General features: G+C 44.1%; 1 protein-coding gene across 1 annotated transcript in view; it reads right to left on the reverse strand.

Moving 5' to 3' along the window:
* Positions 1 to 214: 214 nt before the first annotated feature.
* Positions 215 to 15,714, reverse strand: part of HAO2 (hydroxyacid oxidase 2) — a 28,354-nt gene continuing 12,854 nt past the window's right edge. Inside the window, exons 3-9 of the mRNA XM_055586863.1 lie at positions 14,989 to 15,127; positions 12,875 to 13,026; positions 10,748 to 11,031; positions 9,113 to 9,322; positions 4,650 to 4,808; positions 4,008 to 4,077; positions 215 to 270 (exon numbers count right to left, since the gene is read on the reverse strand). Of these exons, the coding sequence (XP_055442838.1) occupies positions 215 to 270; positions 4,008 to 4,077; positions 4,650 to 4,808; positions 9,113 to 9,322; positions 10,748 to 11,031; positions 12,875 to 13,026; positions 14,989 to 15,119 (1,062 nt within the window). The 5' untranslated portion in view covers positions 15,120 to 15,127. The remainder of the gene's footprint in view (positions 271 to 4,007; positions 4,078 to 4,649; positions 4,809 to 9,112; positions 9,323 to 10,747; positions 11,032 to 12,874; positions 13,027 to 14,988; positions 15,128 to 15,714) is intronic.

A 15,714-nucleotide genomic window follows, 5' to 3' on the forward strand; every position in this document is an offset into this window, starting at 1 on the left:
GATTTCGGGCAAGAGAGCAACATATACAAGGCAGTGAGGCAAAGAAGAGCATTGGCATGTTTGAGGAAGATGAGGGATTTGGGGTGGAGTGGTTGAGGGTGCAGGGATAAGCTGCTGGCCAGGATGGGATTGAGGCAAGAGGGCATCACACACCCTATGATTTTGTCTTCCTCCTATGGGCAAACTCTGCAGTCAGGCCATCAGCTGTCTTTCTTTACAACCTGGAGAACTGGATCAGGTCCTGATTGATCTCAGCAACCGATCGGCAACCTAAAAAAAAAAAAAAAGTAGTTTAAAAGCTCATTTCTCTGAAACCCCAGTCACCACCCCACCATGGGGATAGAAACAAGCCTTGACCCTTGCCCTCACCCTGATAAAATGTTATATATACAGAACATATCTGGGAATTGTTTTGTAAGCCTGTGCTTGTGTCCTCGTTTAAAACAGCCATGGCAAAATGGGATGGTAAAAAACATAAAAGCAGTATTTCAGCCTTTTGAAAAGTCAGTTTGTGTGCAGTGAATATCCCTGACTACTGAACCACCAGGGAAGCCCCTGGTGTTGATGATAGGTGACAAGAACGGCAGGTGAGGGATGCGTAAATAACTCATAAAATGAACTAAGTCAGCAGAAGCAGGAATTTGGAGCCAGAGGTGCTGTCATCAGAAGTGACAATGATTTTGACAGGTCCGGGTTTCCACGGGGCAGACAAAATTGTGCAGCTTTGGAGAGGGTAGACTTCCTCAAGGAGCGCAGAGATGCCAGAATAGAAACTGCTAGTAGTAGAAATAAATATTTAAACTATGTAAAAATGTCTCAGTAGTTGCATCAAAGCGTGTGATACCATTTTGAGACACTCTGAAGTATCTGTTCCCATGTAAGCCCTGGTGCTGTTTGTGTACTTGTTCTGCTTATCAGTATAAGCTCATCAGACGGAGTCTTGGTCCACATGGTACCAGGGACACTGCCTCGTTCTTGGTAGAGGTTCACTAAAGGTTTAACAATGAATTCATAATTACAATGTATTCCTGTTTTTTTTTTTTCATTCTTGTAAATTAGGAGGATATTCACACTAAAACACTTCGGCTAAATTAAAGCAAAGTGGGTAGTTTCGAGCAATAAAACTCAAGAAGATTCAGCCCCTGTTGAATCTTCTGTTTCAGACCCTGTCCCTTACAAGAGATGAGACCTAAGTGAGGTCTGTGTACACATGATTTATATGTGCACGGTTTTGTTTTCCAAGACAAATTGGGATTGTAACATTCCTATATGTACAGTTTTGGCGTATGGTCTCACAATTAGGAAAAGATGATTTCTAAGCTTATTTTGATTTCACAATAGTGCAAATAGGGTTCTCTTCTCAGGGCTGAGATGTCACAAGGTCACAGAGGAAAAATGTCACACATCTCCAGGAGGTTTAGGATAGAGAAGTCATATTGACTGATCACCTCCTGGCTGCTGGTTTTGTGTCAAGCATCTTACATGCATTGTGCAGTGAAGGGCTAATCTTGGACTGCAAGGAGATCCAACCAGTCCATCCTAAAGGAGATCAGTCCTGGGTGTTCATTGGAAGGACTGATGTTGAAGCTGAAACTCCAATACTTTGGCCACCTGATGTGAAGAGCTGACTCATTTGAAAAGACCCTGATACTGGGGAAGATTGAGGGCAGAAGGAGAAGGGGACGGCAGAGGATAAGATGGTTGGATGGTATCACTGACTCAATGGACATGGGTTTGGGTGGACTGTGGGAGTTGGTGATGGACAGGGAGGCCTGGCGTGCTGCGGTTCACGGGGTCGCAAAGAGTCGGATGCGACTGAGCGACTGAACTGAACTGAATATGAAACTCTATGGAGTTTCACATTATGATTTTCTATTTGAGTAAGTTCCACTGAAAACACAGCCCTCCTCACCTGAGACCCCCGTCTCCTCAGGGATCAGCTTGGGGAGTCTTTCCTGAGGGACCAATACCCATAGAGAATGCTGAGGGATGCCCTTCAGCCTAGGTTTTCTCTTCTCTTCTTCCCCAAACCCTCCTGCCCATCCCACATTTGGTTGTTGGTTAGTCATTTTTCTCTGCATTTAAACAGTACATTCTTATTGGAGAACAATTAGAAGGAAAGAAATATAAAAAGTTAGGCATAAAAGTATTCATCATCCTGTTTTCTCTTTCTTTTTTTCCTGACCCCATTTAAAAAGAGTGCTCTCTACCCTTTATTTCAGAAAAAGATTTTCCAGCCTCTATTTCCATCCCAATGGTTGTTAAGTATAAACTTTTGGTGGAATAAAAAAGCTTTGTTATTGTGAATTCCCCCTCCAGGCTTCTGTTTTAAAAGTTCAGACATAATGTCACAAAGACAGGAGAAAATATTTGGGGGAGCAACAGAAGTCACCTCAGTCTCTCGGAACCTGCAGAAACTCATAGATCTTTCCATCTCTCTCTCCCTCCCAAGGGCAAAAGACATCAACATGATATCTGTTCACACTTGTGCCCTCCTCGCCCTCATGGGAGAGACTTGGTAACCTTGGGTTATTTACTAACTTATCTTCATAGGCTTTGGCCCCAAATGGACAGTCCTGGTCCTTGATGCCTTAATCCACTCCCCCAGTTTTTTTTTTCCTATTAATCTACTCAGTTGAAAGGGACTGGCATTAATGCTGGTCTAAGTTTTCTAGCTTAAACTACTTAAGCCCAAAAGGCTGAGTTCACAGCCCCAGTGAACACTATGTAGCTTGGATGCTGAGTACAAGATACTTGTTTAAATAGCTGATGAAAACCAGACTAGAAAAGACCTGGATACCTTGCCTTGTGCCTGGCAGATTGGCAGACACTTGGTAGCATCATCTGTGGAAATAAGTCAATGGCACAAAAATGACTCCACTTCAGATCTCTGGATTCATCATTTTGTTACTTCTGGAGGAAGTTCCTATTATTACCAAATTTTAGAATTGAGGCATGAATGGAGGTCTTATTTGGGTTTATCTTGTCTGCCTCTCACATTACAATCTATTACCATCTACAGCAGACAAAGACAATTAGAGACAGAGCTGCCGGTGACTGGCATTTGGGCAGGCTAATTTTCTATGAGACAGCTCCAGGCATTTTAGGACATTTAGCATCCTTGATCCCTGAGTACTGAACACCTCCAACACCAACCCTGCATCATTGTGCCAATGAGAAAAAAGGATAAGCCACCCCCACCCCCAAACCAAATAATTCTGAAGAAGGAAGTTACCATCATTAGCCGAGAATCACTATTTCACAGGATCACTGGATTCCAGTGATCACATGGATTTGCTGAACACATATAAGTTTTTATGAACACTGCTTTATAGTTACCTCATTTATGCCTGATACCTGCCTGTGTGTAACTCTGAGATGTTCAAGTTTGTCTTGCTGCCTGTGGTTATTCAGGTTGATGTTTTTCCTTCTCTCTGTTCTGTCATCCTGCTTGCTTCCACCTTTCCAGTTCCTCCATGCTTTCCCTGTGACTTAATTTCCCTACTCTTCACAATCCATGAATCTTTCTTAAAGATCACCCCCAGAACTACATTTGACAAGTTTGATGGGATCTGAGCAGGCCACAGTGAGATGGGACCCTCTTTACCACAATCTGAAATTGCACTTGCTTTTGTAGCAGAGGTATCACATTCTGAGTTTGTGTTTGACTGGCTCAGATGGTAGAGAATCCGCCTGTAATGCAGGAGACCCAGGTTCAATCCCTCGGTCGGGAAGATCCCTTGGAGAAGGAAATGGCTGCCCACTCCAATGTTCTTGCTTGGGAAATCCCACGGACAGAGGAACCTCGCAGGTTTACAAATCCCCAGGGTCACAAAGAGTCAGACAGGACTGAGAGACTAACACTTTCATTTCACTTTTGTCTTGGGGATTTCCTCTGTGCTCTCTCTGGGTTTGGGGGAGGCAAATGAGAAGGAAGGGCCCGAGCTTCTGTTCTTTAGACAGCCTGCTTTCAGCTCTGAGTTAGGAAAAACATGGTAAAAACTTACCTATCAGGGTCATGGAAGTGTGGAATTCATTTTTTAAAATGTCCAAAACTTCCTTAACACCATGTTCACCCTGCTCACAAGACAGAGAAAAGAGGAGACACAAAGTGGCATGAAGGAACATCCTGACCACAGGCTGAGTTTCAATACTAAGTGAGGGGACTTCCCTGGTGGTCCATGCTGTCAATGCAGGGGGCCTGGGTTTCATCCTTGGTCAGGAAACTTGATCCCATACACCTTGACTAAGAGTTTGTGTGCCTCCTCTAAAGAACCCATATGCCGCAACAAAACTGAGGATCCGGCGTGATGCATGCAACTAAGGCCTGGTGCAGCAAAGTAAATAAACATTAAAAAATACTTCTACGTGAGCTCAGAGCTGTGGTGGGGCGGATGGGGGCTATCTGTGAAATTTGAACTATGTTGGGAATAAAGGAAAGCAAAGAGGAAAAAGGTGGGGCTGAGAGCTCTTGAAAATTTACAGCATGCTGTGGGAGAAGTGTGGAGGGGCAGGTGAGGTGTCACTGTCCTTCAGCATCTGTGGCACCTCCAAAACCTGGTTAAATTTGGGGGTTAAACCACAGAAGCACGTGGAAACAAATGAGAAGTGGGGTGCCTTCTGGTTGGTTTTCATTTTACCACTCTCACCTTGTAGGCAAGACCCCACAGAATGGGTCTCCCCACAAAAACGCACTTAGCCCCGAGGGCTAGAGCCTTCAGCACATCGTTGCCAGTCCGGATCCCACCATCCAGGTACACTTCAACCTTCCCTTTCACAGCGGCCACCACTTCTGTCAGGGCATCGATCTGAAAACGAGAGACAAGTGTGGCTCAGAGACTTCCTTTTGGACTCTCAGGGCGTCACGGGACAGCATTGCCCCCCGGGTTTGGCTGGCTCCAGGAGGTCTAAGCTGGGGCAATGCCTCGTGCTTCTATGCTTGAGGCTGCAGGTGCTGTCAAAGCAGGGTAGCTACATTCCCAAGGCCCAGGGACTCTTTCCAGGCTACCCCCTCCTGCCCTTTCCTGCTCTGACAGAGTTCAGGTGTTTACAGCTTAGAAGAAACTCTTGGTATTTCTTAACATCCCTGAGGGGGCATTTTTCCATTTGTAGTGTTCGCTTTTGTGTGCTGAGTCACTCAATCGTCTCTGACTCTTTACTGCCCCGTGACTGTAGCCCTCCAGGCTCCTGTGTCCATGGGATTTTCCAGGCAAGAATACTGGAGCAGGTTGCCATGCCCTCCTCCAGGGGATGTTCCCAACCCAGGGATTGAACCCAGGTTCCTTATTTTTCCTGCATTGGCAGGGAGATTCTTTAGCACTAGGGCCACATGTTCTTTTTATTTCATTTTATTTTTTACAAACATTTTATATTGGGGTATAGCCAGGTAGCAATGTGGTAGTTTCAAGTAGACAGCAGAAGGATTCAGGCATACATATACATGTATCCACTCACCCCCAAACTCCCCTCCCATCCAGGCTGCACACAACGTTTTAATCTTCTTCTTTTTAAAGGACATTTTGACTTTTGCTTCTCGTCCACTTTCTCTGCTTCTAAGGTGGCACAATTAGAAATGTTCATCATTGCTAAGGCCCTAAGTCTTTTTGGCAAAATAAATGTGATCAACTGTGACCCTAGTGTCTGAACCACAGCCTGTTCCATGTAACTGGACTGTAACTTATTTCTGACTCAACACATCTGAGCAACTTGTTCCTGACTCCCTTACGGGGTATCTGAGACATGGGAGAGAAAGACAGCGGTGACATTGTAAGAGCTTGGTTGAAGCCTTAGAAAGACAAAACAAAAACGCCTGATCACTCTGGCTGCCTCTCTCAACTGGATCTTTTCTCCCACCTTTTTTTCTCTTTCATTCCCAGCTGTGTGGTCAACAGCCCTGTGAACCTAAGGTGCCCCAGACTGAGCTATGTTCCTGGGCACCTCCAAGTCTGGAAGGAGGGGTGATGGCAGAGTCTGGGGGGAGGGTCCTGCAGGAAAAGCTTATGGAACTGCCTCAGGGCTCCTGTTCTGTCTCTTTGAGGAATGACTGAAGAGGAGGAGTAGAATCTGCAGCGGAAGGAGTCGATTGAATTCTGCCTGAATGAGATCCTTTGGTGAGACCAAGCAGAGTATGAAATCAGGGAGGAAAGAGCTTTGTACTTTCCAAGTGGGTGGGGGAGAATTGAACATTTTGTTAACCTACGTGTAAAGACTGGAGAGAATGTGCATCAAAATCAGGGTATTTTTACAGTCCCACCATGGTACTATGTGAAACATTTCTACCAAAGGCTCAATAGTTGTGGCACTTGGGCTTAGTTGCTCTGTGGCCTGTGGGATCTTCCCGATCCAGGGATCAAACCCACGTCTCCTGAATTGGCATGCTGTGAGAAAGAAATAAATGTACTTGTGCAAACTCTTCTGCCCTGTGCACTTAGTTGCTCAGTTGTCTCCAGCTCTTTGCAACCCCATAAATCGCACCCTGCCAGCCTCCTCTGTCCATGGGGATTCTCCAAGCAAGTATATTGGATTGGGTAGCCATGCCCTTCTCCAGGAGATTTTCCCAACCCAGGGATTCAACCCAGGTCCCCCGCATTGCAGGGGGATTCTTTACTGTCTGGGCTACCAGGAAAGCCCTTCTAGTGAGCCACATTGGACAATGGAACTGAGAGTAGTTTAAGAAGCACAATCGGGGGTGAATTTCAGCCTGGGGTTCACTCAGTATGGCTTGAGAGTTAACTTTTGATAAGCCACAATAGGGCATTCATTAGAGTCTTCTGGGGCCAAAGCTAGCTTTCCCCTGGTTCTGGAAGGAAGCACAGGAGTGTTAGATATGGAACATTACAGAGATGGACTATCACTGAGACAGTCACACCCCTCACAAGGAGGGACTGGGTTGAGAAGAGTGAGCAACTTACCCCAGGCACAAAATTTAAAGGGTGTCAAAAATATAAATAATATTTGAATACAATGTTTACAAAAATCAAATGGCAAACTTTGACCTGCAAGCTGGGGCTTGTTTTTATAAATAAAACTTTATTGGAACCAGGGCCAGGTTACAGTGAAATGAGTGAGGCAACCTTATGCAAGTGCAGGATCAGATCCTATCTTTGTTAAAACTGTTGCTATTCACTGTGGATTTTTCTGCATTAATTTTCATCTTTCAAATGGTTCATGAAACTATTATTCCCAATTCAGTTTTTTTTGGCATCTTCTTGAATTTTGAGCCAAGGGTGGGTCTCTCACTTGGTACTCTCCCTGGATGATCTTGGGTTTGGCTGTTAGGTCAGATGGCCTGGGAGAACAGCATGTTGATCAGTGTGATGGGGCAGAAGAAACTCTTTTTGTTCTGGCACCTTCCTTCATCACTGCTCATTCTTTATTGAGGAAGTGCAGTGGGAAAATTAGTGGGCCATTTATCCCCACTCCTCTCTCAGAACTCCCTGAGGGAGCAAGACTAGCTAAACTGATTAATGAGAGACAGCCAATTATATAATGTTTTATTAGAGTTATTTCAAAAGTCAGTATTCTACCCTGTTTGCTGCTGGTTGGTGAGGGGCTCTTTGCTTTCTGTTCTTATTGTCAGCACAGTTGGGTCAGCTCAGGACCTGCTATGCTCTGCACCCTCAATTTTGTCAATTACTGGATGCATGAGAGATGGCTTTATGCGTATCCTTGAAGGAGTTGGGTGAGAGAGCTCAGCACATGTTCTGAAGACCTACATTCTCCTAAAGTCTTAGGTCAAGAGTTGGGATGGGAAGTAGGAGGCTTGACCATTCCCTGTAGTTCAATCTGTGCTTGTTTGCTATGAGGTAGAACCTGGTAGAGAGGAGGAGGCCAGTGATTGGCATCTGAAACCTCCAAGTTTCATAAGCCTTGAAATGTATAAACTGGCTGGTGTAACTTTTTCTATTTCCTGTAATTCTTTTTAAAGGAGAAATTGAGAATGTGCTAAAGATTTCAGGATGGTCACTGATGTATTGTTTAAAAGAGTGAACCCTTGGAAGCAATCCAGATGTTAAACAATAGGAAGTTGGTCATATAAATTGTCCATTCATACTATACACCATTAAAAACAAAAGCAAATTTATTGAAGTAAAATGATGCTCTTGATATATTGATAAATGAAGAGAAGAAAATTGCACAATATCATATATAGTTTTCAAACCTAAAATGTTACATTTACAGTAAGTTGATTACCAAACTATTGTCATTAATAATAATGATTTTTATCTTAATTCTTTTTGTTTAGGTATATTTTACAATTTACTTGCAGTGAATATGTCCTACTTAAAAGACCAAAAAAAAAAAAAACCAACAAAAAACCTTAAGAGGAAAAAAACTTATTTCCATTTCTCAGAATGAGTCAAGCAGCATAGAAGAATCCCTTGAAAAATACAAGCTATCAATCTCCATGAACATCAATGAACTTCCTTTAAAAATTCTTTCCCTGCCTCCCTCCTTTTCATTTTCTTTCCCCAGACTCCATCTCTAATGGACAAATTCATCAGCTAGGGGAAAATTTAGACTGTCTTGGATTTTTAGCAAAAGATTCATAGAGCATTTTAAGTTTTACTGTGAAAGTTATTTATTAGCTTAAGTGAGGCACCATTTCTTCCTGGGATGTGTCATATGAGAAAATATGAGGTTCCAATCCATGCAGACAGGCAAGCTTCCAGCTGAATGCTTCTTCCAGAAGGCAGGTGACCACTATGCCTTGGGAACAACTCTTCTATCAAATTTCACCTTAACTACTTATTAACTGTGTGAACTCACAAGTTACTTAACATCTCTACATCTCACAGTATCCTCATCTGTTAAGTAGGGATAATAATGCAGGACTGTTGTGCGCTTTAGAGATGACACATGTTGAGTTTGTAAAAATAGCCTGGCACACACTAGACTATTATTAATGATTAAAAGTCCTTCATATATATATATACACACACACACATATAACCTTCATATATATATACACACATATAACCAACATAGTCGGTTAGGGAGAGGGGAACGAGCACCAAATATCACAGAGTGCCTTGCTGTGGACACACATACAAATGCATGTGCACACACACAGCACTTACAAACACACCCACTCTGAAGTCATTCTACTTACTGAAGCAGGAACCTCATCAAGCTGCCTCCCACCATGGTTGGAAACAATGATGCCATGGACATTGTGCTTCACAGCTAACTCTGCATCCTCTTTTGTCAAGATCCCCTTAAGGATGATGGGCAATCGAGTCAAACTTTGAAACCAGGAGAGATCTTCCCAGCAGATGGATGGGTCAATTGGGGACATTTGGAAATAAGGCATTACATTTCCCTGTGGGGAATAAGAGAACCTTAGCCTTGAATTCCTTTGAGACTCTCATTCCAAAGACGAGGCATATTTGAAAAGCCGCCATTTGTAAGCTTGAAAAGAGGAACCATAAAAGCCAACACTACTTCTAGCTCCTGTCCAAACAAAACTTTTGTTAAAGAATTTCTACTCCCATTGCTTATTTGTTAACCATTACTTGTGTCCATGCTCAATAATTTTTCTAAGACCTGGGAACACAAAAACAAATGAGACACAGTCCTTACTTTCAAAAAAACCCCCCAAATCTCAGAGTTTATTAAGTGAGATAGATAAGCAAAAACATTTATAGGCCAATGTGATTGTTGTGACTGAGGTATGTACAAGGTAACAATAACTAAGCAAGACTTCAATAATCTTAAGTCAGATATTGCGTGCCTGCTCAGTCATGTCAACTCTTTGTGACCCTCTGAACTGTAGCCTGCCAGGCTCCTCTCTCCATGGAATTTCCCAGGCAAGAATACTGGAGTGTGTTGTCATTCCCTTTTCCAGTGGCTCTTCCCCATCCAAGTATCAAACTCACATCTCCTGTGTCTCCTGCATTGGCAGGCAGATTCTTTACCACTGAGTCATTTGGGAAGCCCATATTTATCTTTGCTCACCATGTGAATCAAATATCTATAGGCCCCAAGGTATCCCTGGAATCTGAGCTAAGATACCAGAAACCCTCAAGGCCAATTTGTGGCTAAAGGGTAGAACTATTGAGTCACTTGGCTGGATATCACAGCTGCTCATTGGCTGAAAAGGCTGGTATCATTATTTCTAATGCAGTCAAGGGATTCCAACTTTACCACAGCTTTCTCTCTCTGGGACACTTCATCCCATTGGACTAAAGGATTTTAATGGAGGAAGTGCCTTTGTAGTCACCTTGTTCAAAAAACTACACTGTAGCTCTCTGGTGCCTCATGAATGAGTTCCAGGTGTGCAGAGATATTGCTGCCCAGTTTTCAAGGCAGTCCTGCTCCATAGGCATTCACCTTGAATAGGAGCATCTTCTTCACATAGTCCATTTATCTATGTATGATCATTTTCTAAGTGTGCCATAAAGTAGAAAATGTTGGAAGAAACTTTTACTCTTCTGTCTCATGAAAAAACAAAAAAACAAAAACTCCTTTCCCTAGCTTTCTTATTTCCTAACACCCAGCCCTGCCCAGAACACTTCTGGGGACAGGCTGGCCAGCTCCAGAGGTGAGAACAATTTGTCTTATATTCTGCTTATCTGGAAGCTCTCAGCAGCAGGAACTCCATCTGCTTTTTGAACTGCTGCATCCTTAGTGCCTGGCACAGAACAGGTATAGAACAATGACTTCTTGAGGAAAGAAAGAAGAGAGGAAAGAGGGATAGAAATCTGCCTCGTTACACCTGCCCTCCCAGCTCTGGTATCTTTCCTACCATCTCAGGTGATCCGAGATCTTTCAACAATAACTTCTTCATCAAGTCCACTTGGTTCGTAATGTCATTTCGTCTGTTGCCAACTTTGGGTACATCCACAGTGATGACCAGAGCTTTGAAACCCAGGGATTCCACCTTTTGGATCATCTGTTTGTTTATCTGCCGGTTCGGGTGCACATACAGTTGGAACCACCGCAGGCCCCTGGGAGCAGCAGCAACGATATCTTCAAGGCTACAGCTGGCATATGTGCTGGTGATGTAGCAGATACTGGCTGCCTGTGCAGCTGTAAAGCAAATGATACAGCTCAGGTTGGAGGGCAGTGACATTCTGAACTGGGGTGAAATGCCCTATAGGTCTGTGTTCCCTCTGGCCAGCTTGCCTGTGAGTGAAGATAAAGCTTGACTTCATTCTTCTTCCCTATCGGGCAGGCATCAGAGGTGTTTGATCAGACTGCCTGGGTCCTCCACTGTATAACTGGTCTTATAAACTCTGTATTCCATTAAAATATTTCAGGCTAGAGATGACATTGAGTCCCCAAAACCATTTCCCAAAACCATTTGAACATGTTGCAGCTTTCAGATAGGAAATGGACATCTTATGAACTCATTAATGAAGCAGAAAGGAACCAAAGAAGGTGAAGGTTGAGAACATAATTCCAAGGAGAAGACTGAGCTTTGCAGTAGAAAAAGCATGCTATCTGGAGGTAGAAGAAAACTAGTTCTACAACTTCTTAGCTGTGTGGCCTTGAGTCTCTTTTTCTTTATCTGTAAAGGGGGAAATGATAATATCACTCTTATAGGGTTGTTGCAAGATTAAATAGGATACCAGCTATGGTATCCTTTTTTTTTTTTTAAAGCTATGAAGTGAGGTACTGTACAAATGCTAGTAATAATGTTGTTGATGATGGTGACGATGATGTGCCAATTGCACCTTTCTCATTTCTCATTTTAATCATTTTCAAGGAGGGGATTCCCCAAGAGGTTAATGTCACTACCATTCTACAACTCACGGGTAGAGAATTTGACCTAATCACAATTAATATTTTCAGTTCCTAACATCAACAGGAGATAACGCTTTCTCCTGCCCCAAACAACCCAACACCCTCAACTATGAAGATTTAGTAAAGCAGTCATATTCATACAGGGTATTCATATTTTAACTCAGCCAAATTTGTTCCTAACCAGATGGATGTCACTTTAGCTCTAGTATCCTTGGATTCATCACTTCCTATATCACAGAGTCAAAGGAAAAGACCCCAGGGAACCCTTGGGCAACTTGAGAAAAAAAGATTTGATTTCAGTTGAAGATGACAAATGAATCCCAGGAATATTTTTGCCCCCTGCCCTTCCCTTCTCCTCTCTTCTTGTTTTTTGGTGGTGGCAAATGAGGAAAGAGACTGAGATGGGACTAGGAAGAAGACAAAAGCCAATGGAAAACTTTTTCTCAAATAAGATGATCAGATCAACTGTGGTTTTTTGGTCATTAAGTTGTGTCCAGTTCTTTGCAACCCATGGACTGCAGCACACCAGGTTTCCCTGTTCTTCACTATCACCCTGAGTTTGCTCAAACTCATGTCTACTGAGTCAGTGATACCATCCAACCATCTCATCCTCTGTCATTCCCTTCTCCTCCTGCCCTCAACCTTTCCCAGAGGATAAGAGAAACGGAACATTAGGACAAGAGCACCTTCCAGGACCTCATGTCAGGAGTAAGGTCATGACTTTCTCCTCATCCTGAATTAAGAGACTCGGCAATTAGCCCCAGCCCTGGCCCACGAGGGCTCAAAGAAAGGCCTCCCCCTGCTGGCCACACTAAGCAGCCCTTACCCCACAGGGCCAGTGCCCCTTTCTTGGCATGGCTTGGTGGGGTTTTCATACTCTCCTATTCATCTGTAGCTCCCTCCCACCCTAACCATTCTTTATAATGGAAAACTGGTATTTCCTCAATCTTAGGTGAAATATTAGGCAAATGTAGCTTTATCTGTTCCTTTTCCTATCCTTGATTCCAACCAGGTTCATGTCTGTAAGCCTCTTCCATAGAGAAGCTGGTTGCCCCTGCCCTGAAGGACATGTCTGCACACCTACAGGGCCTTGGGAGGGGAGCCTCAAGGTGGGGGCAGCTCACACCTCTGGCTGTGCTCATTTCTCCATCAGGCCAGGCGAGGCGGTGGAAACCTGTGGGTGCGATACAAATGGGAGCGCTGATCTCTGCTCCTTGGATGGTGGTCCGCATGTCCACCTTAGACACATCTTTCAGGTACCGGGGACGGAGGCGGATTCTGTGCTGGACAACAAAGAGATGTTCTGTTGGTGGGATCATTCTCCAGCATGAAGGTGCTGCTGGGACCTCCAGATTCCTGGCACAGGTCTAGGACCTCATTGGGTCCCAAGAAATCACTCGTGGGGTCAGTTGGCTGGTGAGGCAGTATAGACAAGCAGGAGGCACCTTTCTTCTGGAAAGCCTCTCCCAACTCCCTATTCCACATTAACCTGGCCTTCCCTGAACTCCCACTGCACATATAGTCTTTCTGTTCTCTGCCTGCTCAATCAGAGTCTGTGTCTTGGAGCCATGCCTCCATGACCAGACTCTCAGCATGTGGAGGCTTTGATTGATGCATCATAACAAGAACTAGAATGGATATAAATGAGCAGGGCATAGTTGTAGGCTCTTCTCTCTTAGGTTAAACACAAGTCTGTGCGTGTGTGTATGTTGCTCAGTAATGTCCAACTCTGTGTGACCTCGTGGATATAGCATGCCAAGCTCCTCTGGAAATCTTGCCAAGATTTCCCAGGCAGGAATACTGGGGCGGGAGTGGTGGGGGGTTGCCATTTCCTCCTCCAGGGATCATCATGACCCAGGAAACAAACCCAGGTCTCCTGCATTATAGGCAGATTCTTTACTATCTGAGCCACTAGGGAAGCCCAGACACAAGTCTCTTTAAGGCAAGAAAAGGTCATTGCAAGAGGACAAATCCCAGAGAAGTGTCACATTTTTTTTTTTGGTTAGAGGTTAATTCATTGAAGATCTGATTTAAACACTACTTTATAAGAAGGTAGGGAAATTAACAAGTGTTAATTATATGAAACACATTTGTAAGTCCCAACAGAGACTTAGTTAGCTTCGGGGTCCAAAAGTACTTGTTTTCCACAAAATACTATTATTCCTCTACATAAACTGAGAAAAATTTTTCTGGAAATGCTGATTGTGCAAACTTGGGTCAGAGAGCCTCAGTTACTTTATCTGTGAAATAGGAGTAATAATTCGACTTTCCTAATAGTCTTGTGAAGACACATGAGAGGAGGCAATTAAAGTGTTTAATATAGTGCTCAATAGTATGAAAACATAGAAGATAGGGTTCACCTTGTGTCCCATTTTCCAGTTTTTTCTGGCCTCGGTATCACAGAGGTCAGCAAACATTTTCTGTAAAGGGTTAGATGGTATATATTTTAGGCTTAGTGCCATGAGGTCTTTGTCGCAATTACTTGGCTCTGCTGTTGTAACATCACAGCAACCACTGATAAGATGTAGATGACTGAGCATGGCTGTGTTCTAATAAAATTTTATTTATGGACATTGAAATGAAAATTTCTTCTAATTTTGACATTTTGTAATTCCTCTTTTGGTTTTTGTCAATGATTTAAAAATGAAAAAAAGCCCAGCCTTAGCTTGTGGACCATCCAGAAACAGTGGGCCCGACCTGACCATCCAGAAATAGGCAGTGGGCCTGACCTGACCTGTTTACTGACCCCTACTTTACCACTGTTGTGCCAGCCCAGCTCTTCTCTCTTGAATCAATCTCCTGCTCTCCCCAAGACTCCTTGGGTCTCCATGTTTCCTCCAGCATTGAGCCCTCTCTCCTGTTTTACCTCCAAGCTGGAAGTTCAGGCATTCAGGAGATTTAGGCTTACCCAGCTGGCTTCTCCTCCCCGCCCTGGGGGCTGGAGACCCTGAGACTGTTGTGCTATCTTTTCAAGTAGGAGAGTCAGCATGATCGGCAGAGGGTGACTCACTTGTGCTAGTTGTGCAGAGGCCCTAAGATAAAAGGTCTCTCCACCCATCCTATCCCCAGTTACCCACTCACCTGTGGAGAAAACCCCCCAAATCCCCACCACCAACAAAAGCCCATTACGATGTTTTGAATACTCTGTTCTTTGGAGGCAGAACCAGGACTGCTACCTTCCAAGGAGCTTTCGCCCTGGGCACCTTAGCTTAGCAATAGAAAGGATACGGAAGACCAGACTTTCTAAACGCCGCCATGTTGTCATCCCGCGTGCAGCAGTCATCAGCTCCTCCTTCGATAAAATCCCAGGTTGACTTAGATAGGTGCTCCCGTGCATGCGCCTGAAAGTCTGTCAAACACACCAAGGGCATTTCTGGACCTTTAAAGGAAAAACCAAAACCAACCAAACAAAACTCAATGAGAATTCTTCAGATAGTTGAGGCCGGTGAAGGGGTAGGGGTGGACTATAGCACAGAGCTGTTTGGATTCAATGTGAACCCCCGTGTAATCTTCATCCACAAGGAGGGGCTGCCAGAGAGGCTGATTCCCAGACTGAGAGCAGGGGGTCGTGCTGCCCTCCTATGCTCTCCCAGCCCCGGCTCCCACTCCTGGTTGTTGGGTCTTCTCACTATCCTTCAGGTCTGTCCCCTTGTTTCTAGGCCTGCTGCCTCAGATCTTATTGAGGCCCCACCACCTCATATAAGATTATTATGAAAATTTCTTGTCTCTTAGTTTCCATCTTGTCTCCCTCCAGCTGTCTGGGACCTTTCTAAAATGCAAGTCTGGCCATGGCTGTTGGCTTTCAAGTGCCCATAGCGTGGCATTTGCACCTTTCTAGGACCTGGCTCCTGACACCAGCTTAATTTCTTGGTGGCTTTTTCTCATCAGCTGAGTCACTATAAACAATTTCTGAACATTCTGGAAGGCTATTTCGTATCTCTGCCTTTTGGGAAGGAGATCCATCAG

The sequence above is a fragment of the Bubalus kerabau genome, chromosome 6, assembly GCF_029407905.1.
Source record: "Bubalus kerabau isolate K-KA32 ecotype Philippines breed swamp buffalo chromosome 6, PCC_UOA_SB_1v2, whole genome shotgun sequence".
NCBI classification, from domain to species: Eukaryota; Metazoa; Chordata; class Mammalia; order Artiodactyla; family Bovidae; genus Bubalus; species Bubalus kerabau.